Source organism: Dasypus novemcinctus, chromosome 2 (assembly GCF_030445035.2).
Source record: "Dasypus novemcinctus isolate mDasNov1 chromosome 2, mDasNov1.1.hap2, whole genome shotgun sequence".
Classification (NCBI taxonomy): Eukaryota; Metazoa; Chordata; class Mammalia; order Cingulata; family Dasypodidae; genus Dasypus; species Dasypus novemcinctus.
The window spans coordinates 82285680-82303835 of record NC_080674.1 but is presented as its reverse complement, the minus strand read 5'-3'; the positions used below and the strand labels follow the sequence as shown (position 1 = coordinate 82303835).

The following is an 18156-nucleotide window of genomic DNA, read 5'->3' as shown; positions in this document are numbered from 1 at the left end:
AGAGCTAAAGGACAAACGGATGAAGCAATTCAAGGTTTTCAAGAAGCCCTTTACATCTATCCAATGAACCCTGAAATATGGAAAGTAGACCTTTCTTGGGCAAGAACATTCCAGGAGCAGCAGAAAGTAGAACAGAGGATTAGAAAGAATGAATTATCAGCAGAAGTAATGGATTTCTCACCAAAGTCAATTCCTGACTATGACTTTGAAAGTGATGAGATTGCTGGTCTTTGTTCAGCTATAGCTGGGAAATGGAAGACAGCTTCAACAAATAAAACAATGGTTATTGTGTCTGCTCCTGGGACTGTAGACTAATTGAGAAGGAACATGGTGCTCCAACACCAGATGGCTCTGCTTTTATCAAAGCCTGTTGAAGAAAAATGCATATAATGAATTATTTGAATCTTTTTTGATTATCATTTAAAGTTTTAGACATAGGGACATTTCTTCTGGAGAAAGAGGGCAAAAGTCCCATTAATAAGATAAGTTTTTTGGATGAAGCATATATATCTAAATGGTAGCATTACTGTATAGTGTTTGGACTATGCTTTCATAAATTATGGTTTATACTTAAGAATTTTGAACAAAATGTTTCTGATGTATAAATTTAATTTAATCCAAATACATGATGGATACATTGTAAAGACACAACTTGAAAAGCAAATTCTTGAATAGTAAATAACTTGGTCTGTGTTATTAAAATGTTGACTTATTTTGTTTTATGATAAAGGAAATAAATGATTGCTTTCTCTTCTAGAAATATAGTATATCTCCTAGTGAATATACTATTCACTGGTTTCCTTGCTTCTGTAGAGTAAGTTTATCACAAGGCTCAAATATTTTTAATATTCATTTTGATTCAAAGTTGTGGTTTTATTATATGTGGTCTCTTTGAAAGTTCAGCCAAAATTGCACGCAAATATGAGCATACTGAAGTTTCTCTTAATTTGGGTTTGTGCTTAAGTTTTTGGCTTTAAAGAAGTAATAACAATGGTAGTTGCCTCCTTCAGTATTTGTTATATGTGTGAAGTACTAATAAATGTCACAATGGTGGTTTTATTTTTTTAGATTATTACTGTAGGTAGGTAAGTCCTTACCACAAATGAATCATTTTTTAAAATGTACAGTTTTTTAATGAGTAAATTTTACAGATACATTATAATAAATTGTACTGCTACATTTAAAAAAATAGGGGATGATGTGGGAGGAGAGGGATAAATAGGAATCCCTCACACTTTTTTTTTAAAAAAAGATTTATTTAATTCCCCCCCTCCCCCAGGTGTCTGTTCTCTGTGTCTGTTTGCTGTGTCTTGTTTCTTTGTCCGCTTCTGTTGTCGTCAGTGGCACGGGAAGTGTGGGCGGCGCCATTCCTGGGCAGGCTGCACTTTCTTTCGCGCTGGGCGGCTCTCCTTACAGGGCGCACTCCTTGCGCGTGGGGCTCCCCTACGCGGGGGACACCCCTGCGTGGCAGGGCACTCCTTGCGCGCATCAGCACTGCGCTTGGGCCAGCTCCACACAGGTCAAGGAGGCCCGGGGTTTGAACCGCGGACCACCCATATGGTAGACGGACGCCCTAACCACTGGGCCAAGTCCGTTTCCCTCCCTCATACTTTTGATGTAACTTTTCTGTAATCTAAAACCTCTCTAAAAATAAAGTTTATTTATATATATATTTATATATACATATATTTATTTATATATATTTATATATATAAAGAGACCCATGCCCAGATACATAGTAGTTAAACTATCCAATGGCAGGGAGAAGGAGAAAGTTCTGAAAGCTGCAAGAGAAAAGCAACGTGTTGAGTTCTAAGGAGTTCCAATAAGATGAAGTACCAGTTTTTCATCAGAAACCAAGGTACAAAATATTTAAAGTACTGAAAGAAAGCAATTGCCAAGCCAAGAATTTTATTTCTGGCAAGACTGTCTTTCAAAAATGAGGAAGAGATTAAGACATTCCTAGATAAACAAAAACTGAGGGAGTTCAAGACTATTAGACCTCCCCTATAGGCAATGCGAAAGAGAGCCCTTCGAACTGAAATGAAAAGCCACGAGACAGTCAACCAAAGGAAGGTGGCATAAAGAAATGAAGACATCCACAAAGGTAACTATATGGGTAATCATAAATGATAGTATTATTGTATTGTACTTTTTGGTATATAACTCCACATTTTACTTCACAAGTTCTAAGACGCAAATGCATAAAATGTAATGACAAATCTATACTTCTGGAAATGCAATTGGAGTTTTGCTTTGAAACAAATACAAAAAAAAGGTGGGGGTGTGGAGAGGTAATAAATAGTATATATGTATGCTACTGAAGTTAAGTTGTTTTCAAATCAAACATAATTGATATAGATTTAAGATGTTATATTTAAGCCTATGGTAGCCACAAAGAATATATATGAAAAATATATACAGAAATAAATGAGAAGGGACTCAAAATGGTACGATGCAAAAAAAATCAAACAAATATGAAAGTAAGTATTAACAGAAGAACTGAGAGACAAAAAAACTATAAGACTTACAAAGACCACACAGCAAAATTGCAGAAGAAAGTCCTGAGTTATTGGTGATTACTTGAAATAAAAATGGATTAAACTCTCCAGTCAAAATGCAGAGATGGGTAGAATGGACAAAAAAGCATGACCTATCTATATCCTATTTACAAGACTCACCTGAAAATCAAAGACACCAGTAGGATGAAAGTGAAGAGATGTAAAAAATATATAACATGCAAACAGTAACCCAAAGGGAGCTGGGGTAGCTGTATGAGTATCAGTTAAAATAGACTTTAAGTCAAAAACTGCTATGAGGGACAAAGAAGGTTTATATATACTACATAAAGGGTTCAATTCAACAAGAAGACATAATTGTTATAAATATATATGTACCTAATGGCAAAGACGCAAAATATATGCAGCAAATATTGACAAATTTGGACAGAGAAACAGATGGTTCTATATTAATAGAAGGCAAATTGAATATACTACTTTCAATAATGGATAGATCATGTAGACAGAAGATAAATAAGGAAATAGAAAACCTGAACCATACTAATAACCAATTAGACCTAACACACATGTATTTAACACTTCACTCAACAGCTGCAGAGTACACATTCTTCAGTAATATGCATGGGTCATTTGTTAGGTAAAAAATCAAGTTCAAAAAGTTAAAAAAATATTGTAATCATACAATGTGTCTTCTCCAACCATAATGGAAGGAAACTAGTTGTCAATAACACAGGAGAACTGGAAAATTCGCAAATATGTGGAAATTAACATACTCTTAAACAACAAATGGGTCAATGAAGAAATCACAGGGGAAATGAGCAAATATTGAGGCAAATAAAAATGAAAACAAAACATACCAAAACTTAAAAAGATATAGCAAAAGCAGTGCTGAGAGAGAAGTTGATAGCTCTGAATGCTTACATTAAAAAAGAAGAAAGATCTCAAATCAGAGACCTAACCTTAGAGTTGGGGGATTTAGAAAAAGAACCACCTGAACCCAAAGTGAGCAGAAGAAAGGAAATAATAAAGATTAGACTGGAGATAAAGGAAAGGAAATAGAGAATAAAAAAATAATTGTGAGAATGAAACCAAAAGTTGGTTCTTTGAAAAGATCAATAAAAAGAACAAACCTTTAGTTAGAATCCAAAATTAGAAACAAATTACTACCAACTCCACAGAAATAAAAAGGATTATAAGAGGACACTATGAACAATTGTATGCCAACAAACTACTTAACCTAGGTGAAAAAGACAAATTCCTAAAAGCACACAAACTATATACACTGACTCAACAAGAAACAAAAGATCTCAACAGACCAATTAAAAGAGATGGAATCAGTAATCAAAAACCTGAAAGTTTATCAACAATAGATTAATAAATTGCAATATATTCATACAATGAAATTCTATGATAACAGAAATAAAAGACATGCAAAAATATGGAAGACTCTCATAAAAATAATGTTGAGTCAAAGAAGCTGGGCACAAAGTTCCAATTTATATATCTACTTACATAAAGCTAAAAAAAACCAGGCAAAATTAGAATCTATGGTGAAAGAAATTACAACAAGGATTAGCTTTCTGGGGAGAAAAAGCTTCTGGGAGGACATATAAGGTGGAGTGGGCAATGTTCCATTTCTTGATTGGGGTGTTGGAAATTGACTGGGTACACTTTGTGGACATTCATCAAGGAATAGGGATAACAACATCAGGTTGGAAGTTACTACAAAGGATAAGAGGTGAGACAGAGGAAAAGGGATGGCTAATATGTTAGCTGTATCTATAACATATTTTTCTTTAAAAAAAAACTTCAGGAAATATTACGGAATGTCAACACTATGACATTTGACTAAATGAGTACCTGTTACATTATTCTGTATACTTTAATATTTCTTTAAAGTATTAGGTAAAGAATGTTTTTAAAATTCTAAATGACTCATCAACATATAATTATTTATTTCATGGATAATCATCATGAACAATTAAATAACTCTTTACAAATACTTTTATATAATTCAGGAAAAAATTCACTAATTTCTCAATGACATTGTTATATGAATTTCCAGCATATTACATAAAAATAAAATAATAGAGATAAGTACTTAATGGAAAATGAAATAATGCAACACAAGGAAGAACATTACACAGAAGGATTACATGTTCCATGCGGAGGCTCCCTGAACAGTAAAGGCATTGCTCCTATAGCTGTCTGAAGTGGAATTACCAAACTCAATGGGCACATGAAGGTGGACAATGGAAATGCAAGAACAGAAAAAAAATTTAATCACTGATTTAGGAAACCTATGAGAAGAAGGAAAGAAAAAAATATAAATTTTTTATCTTGTGGATGGACATCTTTTTTCTTCCAATGTTTTGAAAGCTAAAATTAGTTTTTTCATCCTATGAGAATCAAGAATTTGACAGGGTATTTTTAAAAACTTTTAATTTAATAAATTAAAGTCTTTTAATAAAAAAGATTTCTAGTGGTAGTAGCATAATAGCAGTTGGAGTTAGAAGACCAGGATTTAGTTAATGGCTTTTCCCTAGATATGACTCATTTCTTCAATCTGTAAGATTGAGTAACAGCAGAAATCCTGGCCTTACAAGATTTTCATGAAGTTGCTTAAAAATGAGAAACTGCATATGAAACTACTTTGAAACTATAAATGCTGTACGTTTTGTAAATCATGATATCTTAAAAAATGAAGGTGCTTAAAGCAGTCACATCACATTACAAATGGAAAAAAGTCTCATGCACTATAGACTAATTGAAACCAAAGAAAGGAGCTAAAGGAAAAGGATAAAAGGAAAGGAAAAGAAAATAAATTTTTCTAGGTCTAATGTAAAAGCCAAATGTGAAACTGGTTTGAAAAGGTCAATAAATAAATAAAGTGTATGTCTCCTATGCGAAGGTTATTCTTTCCTAAATTTAAATTGCATATAAGTTGGTGAAAAGGATATATTACCCACAGTAAACAAGCAAGTCTGATAGTTCCCAAAGTTTTCAACAGGAATATTTTTCATTTACAGTGAATTACAGAAACTGCTGGCTTGTAAAACAACCCAATTGTGTATATGCTTCCTAAATGCTTCATCTTTCTTGTAACAAATAGTTTATTTGAACTTCAGGATTTCAAAGTCAATTGATATATGAAAATTAATTCTTTTATACAGAGAGCAAATATTACCTAAAAACTTCTTCACAGTACTAATATTTAAACAATGCTTATTTAGCAATGAAACAGGTCTCTTCCTGACACCATACATTGTGTAAGTAATGAATGACTGACAGAACAAAATGACCCAAAGAGGAATTCTTTAACCAGGTAAAGGGAATCTACCAAAACCTACAGCACACACTAGTTTTAATAGTGAAGCATTAGAGGCAGTCCTTTAAATCAATCACGACAGAAGCCCACTACTGCTGCTTTTATTCAGCATTGTCCTGGAGGACCCAGGCAGCACCATGTAACAAGAATTAGAAGGTATAAGTATTAGAAAGAAAAAATAAAACTGTCACTACTCCCAGATCACATTTTGGTCAATAAAGAAAACCAAGAAAGACTTTCTAGACAAATTATTATTATTGAGAGAGTTTAGCAAAGTGGCTAGATTTAAGACCAAGATTCAAAATCAGCTGCATTTTTTAAAATAAGAGCAAAAAATGATTAGAAATGTAAAAAAGATAACGACCTACAATAGCAATAAAAGGTACTTAGCAATAGATCAAAGTAAAGATGCAAAACACATTTAGGGAATAATTCTTAAAATTTTACTTAGAAGACATTAAAGAAAACACATATTAAAGTATATTACATTCATGGAGGGCATATTCATGTCATATCAATATCATAAAAATGTCAACATTTCCCCAAATTGATCTAAAGGGTCAATTCAATTCCAATAAAAATCTCAAAAAATTTTTTTTCAGGAAACTGTATAAGTTGATTCTAAAATTAAATAGAACAAAGGCCAAAGAAAAGTCAAGGCATTCTATCAGAAGAATAAGGTGGTAAAAACTTTCCCTACCAGATGTAAAGACTTATTATAATGCTATAGTAAATCAGACTGTATGCTTTTGGCTTAGGGACAGGAAAACTGACCAGTGAAAAAGAACAGACAGGTCAAAACAGGCCCATGCAGAGATAACTTTACAGATTGATGAGAATTGGTAGATGATTTGGAAAATGGTGTAGAACAACTGATTATTTACACAGAAAGATATGAAACTGGAATCCTACATCATACCATAATAATAAATTCTGGGTAGATTGATTAAAGACCTAAATCTGAAAAGCAACTTAAAAATATTATAAGGAATTATAGAAGTATTCGTTTGTGACCTTGATGATAGATGATTTCTTAAAAAGGACATAAAAAGCACTCACCCACAAAGGAAAGACTGATATATTCAGCTTCATTAAAATTAAGGCTCTTGGGAAGTGGATTTGGCTCAACTGATAGACGGTCTTCCTACCACATAGGAGGTCCAGGGTTCAAACCCAGGGCCTCCTGACCTGTGTGGCAAGCTGGCCCATGTGCAGTGCTGATGCACGCAACGAGTGCTGTGCCATGCAGGGGTGTCCCCTGCGTAGGGGAGCCCCACGCGCAAGGAGTGTGCTCCTCAAGGAGAGCCACCCTGTGCGAAAAAAGCACAGCCTGCCCAGGAGCAGCACCACACAAACAGAGAGCTGATGCAGCAAGATGATGCAGCAAAAAGAGACAAAGATTCCTGGTGCCACTGACAAGAATGCAAGCAGACGAAGAACACACAGCGAATATAGAGCAGACAATGGGGGGTGGGGGTGGGGGGGTGAGAAGGAGAGAGAAATTTAAAAAAAAATTTAAGGCTTTTTAGTCACCAAAAGACATGTATTAAAAGAAAAGTGAGGGAAGCGGACTTGGCCCAACAGATAGGGCGTCTGTCTACCACATGGGAGGTCCACGGTTCAAACCCAGGACATCCTTGACCCTTGTGGAGCTGGCCCATGCGCAGTGCTGATGCGCACAAGGAGTGCCGTGCCACGCAGGGGTGTCCCCTGTGTAGGGGAGCCCCACGTGCAGGGAGTGCACCTCGTAAGGAGAGCCGCCCAGCGTGAAACAAGTTCAGCCTGCCCAGGAGTGGTGGCCGCACACACGGAGAGCTGACGCAGCAAGATGATGCAACAAGGATAGACATAGATTCCTGGTGCCGCTAACAACAATACAACAATAGAAGCGGACACAGAAGAACACACAGCGAATGGACACAGAGAACAGACAACTGGGGTGGGGGGTGGGAGAAGAGGAAATAAATAAATAAATCTTTTTAAAAAAAAAGAAAAGTGAAAAGACAAAAATTACTTTGTAAGATCTCCTTTAGCACTAAAAATATTAGATTCTTTATCACTTAAAAGCATTGTAATACAAATTTGATGAATTTAATATGTAAAAGATCTCAAATTTTCTAGTAAATGCATTTTAATATCTATCTCCAGTTTTTGTATGCTTTAGGGAAAACTGAGATGCCTGGAAAACCAAAAATAATATTATAAGGACTTTAATGCACAGAGTAGTTTATTTCCACTATCCCTTCTAAAATGGCCTGCCTGACTACTGTTTGTTTCCTGATCCAAATACCAGTTTCAAAACTGCTCTTGGCTGTCTGGTTTGTGGTTAGGTAGTGATGTTACAACTTTGAGAGCCACTGACACCACTGAAGGAGGCAACAGAAACAGCAGGACACTCTCAGTGCTTTGCTTTTGAATTCTATTAAAACATTAAATGTGATGAAAATTGCTGGGCTGAAAAATAAAATACAAAAAAAATCTTCACTCTGTAAAGAAAATGGTTGAGTTCCTGTGGATCTTTTAGCCAGGACATCAGGAAACAAACATTACAGGACAAGTTATTCTGTCTTCCTTCCAGGGACAGTATTCCAAAAGAACCCTTTTGTTGAAGGTTAACAAAAAACAGGACAGCCTAACCATCTACCTAATAGGGCCCCTGTCAGGAAACCAAGTCACTAGCAATAAAGAGTAAAAACAAACAAATAAACAAAAATTCCAGACAAATAACTTTAAAATAGTATCAGGACTAAACTCTTACAAACTGGAGTGACCTTAACCATCCAGGTCAAGTAAATTACCTTCCTCCTAGAGGGATGTAAACTGGAAAAGCCTTTGGGGGAAGCAATTTGCAATGCATACCGAAATCCTTTAAACACTTCCAATCATTAACCCAACAACCCATGACCGTAAGTGTGAATGTAACTTGACTGACATTTGACTGGTATGCACCTACAGAGCCAAACTGGTTGTTAAATTGTGAATGCCGGTTAAATAGCTATGGACCCGGGAAGCAGATGTGGCTCAAGCAATTGGGCTCCTGTCTACCATATAGGAAGCCCAGGGTTCGATTTCCGGGGCCTCCTGGTGAAGGGATGCTGGTTCACATGGCAAGCTGGCCCAAGCGGAGTGCTGGCCTACGCAGAGTGCTGGGTCACTCAGGGGTGCTGGCCTGGAGTGCTGGCCCACATAGAGAATTGGCACAGCAAGATGATGCAACAAAAAGAGACACAAAGGAGAGACAATCAGAGACACAGCAGACCAGGGAGCTGAGGTGGTGCAAGAGACAGAGTGCCTCTCATCCACTCCAGAAGGTTGCAGGAGCTGTTCCCAGTGCTGCCTAAAGAGAAGACAAGCAGACACAGAAGAACACACAGTGAATGGACACAAAAGGCAGATAGCAAGTGCAAAAACAAGGGGGGGTGGGGGTGGGGGGAGAAATAAATATTTTTTAAAAAATCTATTGCCTGAACCAAAGAAGTGTCTCCCTAAGCTGAGTCCTCCATAGGTCCCTCTAGCATAGGGTTGCCAGATAAAATACAGATGCTCAATAAAATTTGAATTCAGATAAATAAATATGGTGGTTTGAAGCTACATCTACCTCAGAAAAACATGTTCTTAAATTTAACCCATTCCTATGGGTGGAAACCCACTGCAAGTATTATCTTTTGATGAGGCTACTTCAGCTAAGATGTGACCCACCTCATTCAGGATGGGTCTTAATCCTATACTAGAATCCTTTAGAAATGGAAGAGAGAGAGAGAGGGAGGGAGGGAGTGAAAGCCAGGGAAGCAAGCTGAGCTCAGGGATACCAGGAAGAGAAGGGAGAAGCCAGCAGATTCCGCCACGTGCCTTGCCATACCGCAGAGGAACCAAGGATTACCAGGAGCCAGTCTTTGGGAAGAAAGTATCACCTTGATGATGCCTTGATTTGGATGTTTTTCTTAGCCTTACAACTGTAAATGAATAAATTCCCATTGTTTAAGCTAACCTATTTCATGATATTTGTTTTAATCAGCCCAGGAAACTAAACAGGTAATTTTTAGTATAAGCATACCTGAGATATTACACAGGTCATACTAATATTGAAATTATTCATTATATACTTGAAATTCAAATTTAACTGGCTGTTCTGTAATTTTATGTGCCAAAGCTATTAATAGCAACCCTACTTAGATTCTTTCATAATCCAGTAATTTGAAAGTTAATACTCAGAACAGCAGATGACTCCAGAATACTGCCCCAGAGCTAAGCATGAGTTTTGAGTGAAGGATGCCTGCAAAAGTCAGTCCACAAAAGTCCCAACTTCTGGCAACCACTATTGGCCCCCTTGGGGAAATGGAGGGCCAGCCATGTCATGCCTAGGCCTCCCTTCCAGCCCCAGGCAGTCGCACCTAGGCAAACAACAAGGTTCTGTGCTAGTGCGTGGCAATTAGGTGGCCTTCCAGCAGCTCACTGCAAGTCCCAAGTGCTCCCACTCCCATTTGGCCCCTGCCAAGAATAGGACTGGATACCCCTGGTAGTGGTGTTGTCCTACTAGAAGGCATATTGCTGTTGCCCATCGGGGTCCCTAAAGCTGTGGCAACCTGTTTCCCCCTTCCCAGAATTTTTCTCTATAGGAACTGCAGCCTCCATAGGACTTTGACTCTGAGAGAGCTGGAAGACCGATGGAGAAAGGAGTGGGTGTGCAGTAATAGGAGCCACAACAGGTATTAGCTGAGCCTTCCTGGGACAGAAGGGAGGCTGTGGGAAGAATGAGATACACATGGGGGTCAGGACTCCTTTCCTTCAAACCCACTGAAAATCTGTTTGTCATGGCCGTTAACATCAATTTTTTTTTTTGAACTAAAAATAAACCTTGTATAGTACTTGCTCTGTCATCTTGGAGATGACTGAAGTTACTGGGACTGCATCAAAGTGGAATGGCCTAGACAGTTACCAAACCTGTGCTTGGTATCCAGCATGATGCCAGACACAGAGCAAGTTCTCAAAAACCATGGATGAATTAGTGGTTGGATGGATGCATGAATGAATAAAAGAGAGTATACAAAACTGGAAATGTTGTACCAAAGGGACTATGTTTCTAGGATGCTAGAGACAAACCTATGGAGAGGTCAGAAGTTCATTCTTCAAAGTTTTTACTTTAGGACTAGTGACAGCATCAGTCAACAAGGTCTCAGTATTGTTTATCAAGAATCAAAATACTGAATCTAAACAGGCAAGTTTTAGGATAACTAAGCAGGTTCTACATTTAATGCCATCTTCTGTGGGAAAAAAGAGTAGTGGGATGAAAAAATAAAATGTAACCTTCAACGTAAAATCATAGATAAGTGCCAGGTAGGGTGCTAATGACTTCATGTGTACCATCTCATATAGGTCCTACCATAGTCTCACAGGGTAATGTTTTTCTTTACTGTATTCCCATTTAGGGAGCAAGGAACAGAGACTTGTTGAAGCTAAGCACCTTGCTGGTACTTAGTTTATAAGTAGCAGAAGTTAAATGAAGTTCACCCTTTGACAGATACCTCAAAGGGTACCTTTGTACAATCATTTGACAGGAAATCATAGTCATTGCTAAATAAGAGCTGCTCTAGCTCAGGGCCAGCATCTTCAGGTCCATCAATGGGTATACTACAATGATGGTCAGACAGAATATCTGTGAAGTGAGGAGAGGTATGGAGGAAAAAAATAAAACTGTCATATATTAAATTCCAAGACCTGGGCATCAGCTAATTTTCTGCAGAAAAACTCTTTCTTTCTTGACAGGTATAGATAATGACATCTATTTCTAAAAAGGAGCCATGGTAGAACTATTTTTATCAAAGCTGCAGATAGCTGGAAAAGTTTGGTAGTTTCAAAATGTTTTACTTCCCCAAAATGTTATTCAACAGAGGGTTATAGTGAAAATAGTGAAAGCCTCCTCTAGACAGGCCATTAACCACATTGTTGCACTTTTATCCCAAAGTGAACTAGAAACAGAAAGAGGGGAGAGTGAGGCTGGAGAGGAGAACAGGTTGTACTAATATGCACAGTTAAGGGTCCAACTGTGGAAACTTTTTTTTTTTTTTTTTTTTTTTAAAGATTTATTTATTTTATTTAATTTCCCCCCCTCCCCTGGTTGTCTGTTCTTGGTGTCTGTTTGCTGCGTCTTGTTTCTTTGTCCGCTTCTGTTGTCATCAGCGGCACCCGCTTCTGTTGTCGTCAGCGGCTCCGGAAGTGTGGGCGGCGCCATTCCTGGGCAGGCTGCTCTTTCTTTTCACGCTGGGCGGCTCTCCTCACGGGCGCACTCCTTGCGCGTGGGGCTCCCCCACGCGGGGGACACCCTTGCGTGGCACGGCACTCCTTGCGCGCATCAGCACTGCACATGGCCAGCTCCACACGGGTCAAGAGGCCCGGGGTTTGAACCGCGGACCTCCCATATGGTAGACGGACGCCCTAACCACTGGACCAAAGTCCGTTTCCCAACTGTGGAAACTTAAACGCTGCTTGATTTACATTTTACATTGTATGAGAGCTAGCCGTTATCCAGTCTAGTCTCCTTGTTTTATAGATAAAGAAACCAAAGCCCAGAGAGCAAGGTGGCCTACTCAAGATGACAATAAATAACAGCAGAGTAGGATTCAAAATTACATGTCCTACCTCATCACAACAAGGAGCTTTCTCACTACTCCTGCATACTAAAAAGTAGTATATAATAACTTTAAAAATGGAATGAAGAACGTAATGGAATAGAAATAAATTCTGGCTAGAATGATGGAGAAGGTTCTCAGGAGGTTTCTTGTTGAGTGTTGAAGGACAACTAAGAGTTCTATCAATGGAGATGGGCAAGGGTTGAGAAGAGAGGAAAAACATTCTGGACAAAGAAAGAACAGCACAGTTCAGAAGAACACCTTAAAAAATAACTGGTTATCACACAAATGTCCTTTTCCATTTCACTGTTTCAGATGCAAGAAGAGAGGGGCACCAGAGGAAAGAAGTGACAGAAAACATTTGCTATTAATATTTCCTCTCTCTTTTAAGGGCATGATCCAAATTTCATGTTATGACCATACACATTTAAAGCAAAATCTATGAGAATAAGCTAGCCATAAAATTAAATTAAGCTTAAGACTCAGACATATTTTTTGGTATGCATTATTTTTGTTATGTTTGCTAATTAGGTATAAGTAGTTAAGAGCTTATGGATATTACTGTAATTAGACTTACTTTTATATAGCCAAAGCAAGCATTTCTGGGATCAGCTAGAAGTTTTGCCCTAAGAGAAAGGAAGAAATAGGGAAGTATGTGGTCCCTGGTTCCTTCCATCTTCACCAGCTTCAAGCACTCACTTATGCAACAAATGTGAACACCTGCTATGTGCCAAGCACAGTGCTGGGGACTGGAGCACTGAACACCCCTTCCTGATTTCAGGATTGTGACCTAGATTCCAGCTCTAGAACACCTGATTTTCTTTGGACTATACAGTCCCAACAGGGTTCAATTACTTCCTGGGAATCTTCCCACACATTTATTTTCTTCCCACCACTGAGAAGTAGTCAGCCACATTTTTCCCTTTTCCCTCCTAAGAAGTTAAACAACCAAACAAAAACCCCACCTTTAATTGCTGTCAAAATCCATCCAATAGAAAGTCATTTGGTTTAATAAGCAAACAATTCTGGGAGAGTTAAAATTACAGCGGGCTTCCCAAGCAGTATGTTTCGGCACAGTATGTCTTGGTCTTCCTCAAAAAGGTTACAGGTGTGCCAAGATGCTGAGCCCTAGCCTTCAAGGTGGCAGAGTGGGGCTGTGGAAGCCAGCACCCAAGCCAGCCTCCTTTGGCTCTGAGCAACCTCCTCCTCTTTTTATTCCTGTGTGCCATCAAAAATTTATCATTTTCTTCTACATCTGTAGTGAAGTGAAAAAGGTTAGAAAGCACTGGCTTGCCTTAGAATAATTTCATATTTTGGGAAATAGTTCAAGACCACCCAATTTGGATACTCTGGCAATTCTTTTTCCTTTCTGGGATTTAGTTTACTTGCAAGTATGAAGAGATGGTTACACTAAATTCTCTCTAATCTCTCTTCTACTTCTACAGTGTATTGATTTGTAAATTTGGAAATTCCCATATACTATGGTGAAAAGTAAAATCTTATGCAAAAAAAAAAAAGACAAAAGTTTAAACTGAGACTAGAGACAACTGAAGACTTCTAATTAATTACTGTTTTCCTAACAAATATGATTGGGTGGCTGTGAACTCTAACTGATACCTAGATTACAAGTAAGCAAGAAAGACATAATCCCTTTTCTCCTGAAATTTATAGTCCACTGGGAAACACAAACAAACAAAAAAACCCCACAGGCAATAATAATCTTAGCTGGATGGGGAGAACTACAGAGTACTGTGGGTATATAACAGGAATACGTATAGCAGCCTTGGTTAGAGAAGGCATAGTCTAAGAGGTAACATCTAAGAAAAGACTTAAAGAACAAGCAGGAGTTGGAGAGCAGAGTGAGGTAGGTTGTGGGCATGTGTGATGCATGTGTGGGCAGTGGAAAGAAGACATTCTAGGCAGAGGGAATACCATCTGCTAAGTCCCAGAGACACAAGTTAACTTGGGGACTGTAGGAAGTCCAATATGGCTGGGATATAAAGCATGTATTCAAATAGGAGAGTGACATGACAAGTTAGATATACTTTAAAGCAAGCTCTGTGGTCATGGAGTACAGAATGCATTGGTGGTGAATACAATGGAGGTGGCTCCCAAGTCTGCAAATACTCTGGATTATATAGTGAATTAAGAGAGAGGACAAAAAAGACGGGTTGAAAGAGTATTCTTAAAACTGAGAGAGGAAAATTGGGCAGAAAGTTGGCATGTTCAGAAGCACTATAACAAGTTCATCGAATCCAGAATCCAAAATATATATACATAATTATATGTATGAAAGATTATTTTCTTAAAATTACATGATTATAAAAAGCAACAATGTCATTTGACTTTGAGGAAATTATTTTCAGGGTGTATTTTATAATTAACACTCATAAAATATTTGAGTTTTACGTAGTAAGCTTTTTCTCAACAATATCCCTATATATAAATTTATGTCCTACAAAATAGAAAGCATTTCACCATAGCAACTGTTCTATATCAACTCCTACTCAAGTTAGAAAAAGCTTATGTGAAAGAAATGGATGGATATTCTGGAATATTCTGAGGTCCCTGCTGAAATAAATCACTCCACTGATTTTGTAAAAATTTAAATACAAGCGTACAATATTTCTTTAAAACGTTCTTGTAATTAGGTAGAAGCCTATCTCAGTTTTTCAAATATTGCTTTATAAAACAGTACAAGAGATTTAACAAAAGGAAAAAGGAAAGAATGAAAAAATAAACACAGAAAGAAAAATAGGAACAACAACAACAAAAAAGCCCAAGGATAATATGCTTGAGATCAAGTTGGTGAGCATGCATGGAAACAGTAACGGGAAATGATGTTTAAGTGATTTATAAACAAAATATAAATTAAACTACTAAATATGCAAACCATATTAGTTTCTCAAGAAAAGTTATATCCACTAGTATTTTGGGAACTGAAAAAGCACTTCTTAAATTCACAGTCCTTTCTTTAAAAACAATGAAAGCATTAGTACTTATTATTAACTTGGCTTGATAAGTAATATACAATTTTCCTACTGAGAATTAAGAAATTTTTAGGTACCAGGTTATATGATATCAACACGTCTTTGCATGACATTGAAATGTAACATTAAACTAGATGTAATTAAAAATATTTACTTTAACTTACCATCCTTGTGGCGAGCCAAATTCACCACACCACATATCTCTGTCATCCTTGCTCTAGCCCAAGATGGAATACACTATTACATTCCCAATTCCCTTGCTGTTCTGGGGCTTACTTTTTTGGACCTAATCTTCAGTTGCTCCTCTACATATTAATCCTTTTCACTGTCTTAAAAAAAAAACCTCCAATACTTGAATGTTACTAACCTCCTTGCTTAATGTTTCCTTCATATACTGGATATGGTGGCTTGCAGCTATATGTACCCCAGAAAAACATGCTCTTAAACCCAATCTATTCCTATGGATGTGAATTCATTTTAAGTAGGACCTTTGATGAGTTTACTTCAGTTAAGGTGTGGCTCACATCAATCAGGATGGGTCTTAACCCTATTAGTGGAATCCTTTATAAGCAATTCAGGCAGATAGACATGAAGGGAGCAGTCCTGAAAGAGAAGGGATTGGTCAGGAGAAGCTGTCATGTACATTGCCATGAGATAGAGAAGCCCAGGACAAAGGGTCACCAGTAGCCAGCCCAAGTCTTCAGCAAGAAAGCATTGCCTTGACAATGTCTTAATTTGGATGTTTTCCTAGCTCCAAAACCTTGAGCACTTAAATTCCCATGGTTTAAGCCAACCCATTGCATGGTATTTGCTTGAGCAGCCAAGGAAATTAAAACACTGGCTTAAACAGAAACCTAGTTGCCTGCTATGTCCCCTGCAGCACACTGAAGGCTTGAGCTTTCTGCCACAATGTACCCCAAGCACCTGAAGATTTAGAGGTTCTCCCTCACCTGTTTCCTTAGGGACATACTACTTCTATTCATCCTCACTGCACACATCTACAAATTTCCAGGCTACCAGTCATCATTCTTTGGAATCTCTGACATCTAGATCACTGTTGCCATCTCCAGTAAAATTCTGCTGTCATTTTATATGATTTCAACATTCACATGGACGACTCTTTCCAAAACTCTGTTCTTAATCTCATCTCCAAAGACCTTCTCCACTTCTGCTATCCACTTCCTTGGCCATTTCTGAGATCTTGCCATCACCCAGAACTGTTCCACTTCTGAATTAAATTCAAACATTTATTTTACTCCATGTACCAACCCCACCCTCCAAGTTCACATTTCCCCCAGCTTCATCACTCTCTTGCTAGCATTCCTAATCTTTCAGGATAAAAGCTAAATTTCTTACTATGGCATGGAAGTGACTTGGGCTCTTCCTTATCGCTGAACATTTCTTTCTTTATACTCTATGCTCTGACCTACTCAACATCTTGCAGTTTCTAAAATTCATCCTGCTCTGTCTTATTTCAAGCCTCTGCCATGTTGGTTCCTCTACCTGGAATATTCTCCTTCCCTCACATGGTTTGTGCCTACTCAATATCACATTCCTGGGAAACCTCCCTTGATAGTCCCCTTACAATGACTTAGGTCAATTTGCTACATGCTCTCATGACAGCTGGTTTCTTATATCACTGACTTCCAAATTATACTAAGTACTTGTCTGTCTTTTGTGCTAGACCACAAGCTTCTTGAGGGCAGGGAACATGCCTATCCTGCTTACTGCTGTCTGTCTCTAACACATATTTAGGACCATTAATATTCTGTAAAAGATGCAAGCCCATATGATGAGAATTCTTATCACTGAAATCAGCTGATGTATCTGTATTTCTGTCACAGAACATTTGAAAACAGTGGAACACAGATAAAAGCAAATTAACTCCACATACTAGTAAGAATTTGCAAAATCATGGAATGATTCCAACCCCATATGATTCCAAATGCCATATTTGGGCATTTATAAATGTAAAATATTTTTAATATGTTACCTAGGATAGTAAAATAAGACTAATTCTTTATTTGCTAAACTTTGCCATCCATGGATTATCTTTTATTGGAATTCGGACCAATTCTACACTTGATGAGGAACATAAAGTTTTACCCAAAACTTGGGTAAAAATAATAAAAACATTTTTTGGTATTTATAAATTTGGGGTCAATGTTATCATCTTTTACTTATTTTATGAATGAAATGTGGCACTTACTGATAAATTTGTACTGTTGGGAACATATTGATCCTGTTCTCCCAGCAACACGTCAATTATAGGATGTCGGCCATTTTTTATTATGATTTTCCTTTCTTCTTGTAGAGTTGGTCTGTAAAAAGAAGTATTTATTAAAAATAAATTTATTAGGCATGTAAAGAGGCTTAAAAAACATTCTAAGATAACATGAAAATTTTAGATAAATCTGTAAGCACAGACTTTAAGAACATATGTCATAAATAAGGCATTGAGTATAAAAATATTTTAACTATAAAATTAAAATTGGGAATACAACTGTTATAATAATAGTGCACTGAAGCATAAGCTTTAGCAGAGTCTTACTATAACTCAGAATTTTTACTATGGCTCCACTGTAGAGGTCTACCTTTTAAAAGATCCTTTAAATTATTTCTTGTATTATTCTCTAAGATCAAGTTAATATTATCATTAGTAAAGATGACAGTTCAGAATATTGCTACTTAAA

At 37.3% G+C, this 18156-nt stretch overlaps 1 protein-coding gene across 8 annotated transcripts in view; it reads right to left on the bottom strand.

The window, feature by feature from the left end:
- Positions 1–18156, bottom strand: part of MSH3 (mutS homolog 3) — a 229016-nt gene that overhangs the window by 40433 nt on the left and 170427 nt on the right. For all 8 annotated transcript variants that reach the window (XM_058275431.1, XM_058275432.2, XM_058275433.2 and 5 more), the window contains one exon: positions 17673–17784. In XM_058275431.1, the coding sequence (XP_058131414.1) occupies positions 17673–17784 (112 nt within the window). The remainder of the gene's footprint in view (positions 1–17672; positions 17785–18156) is intronic.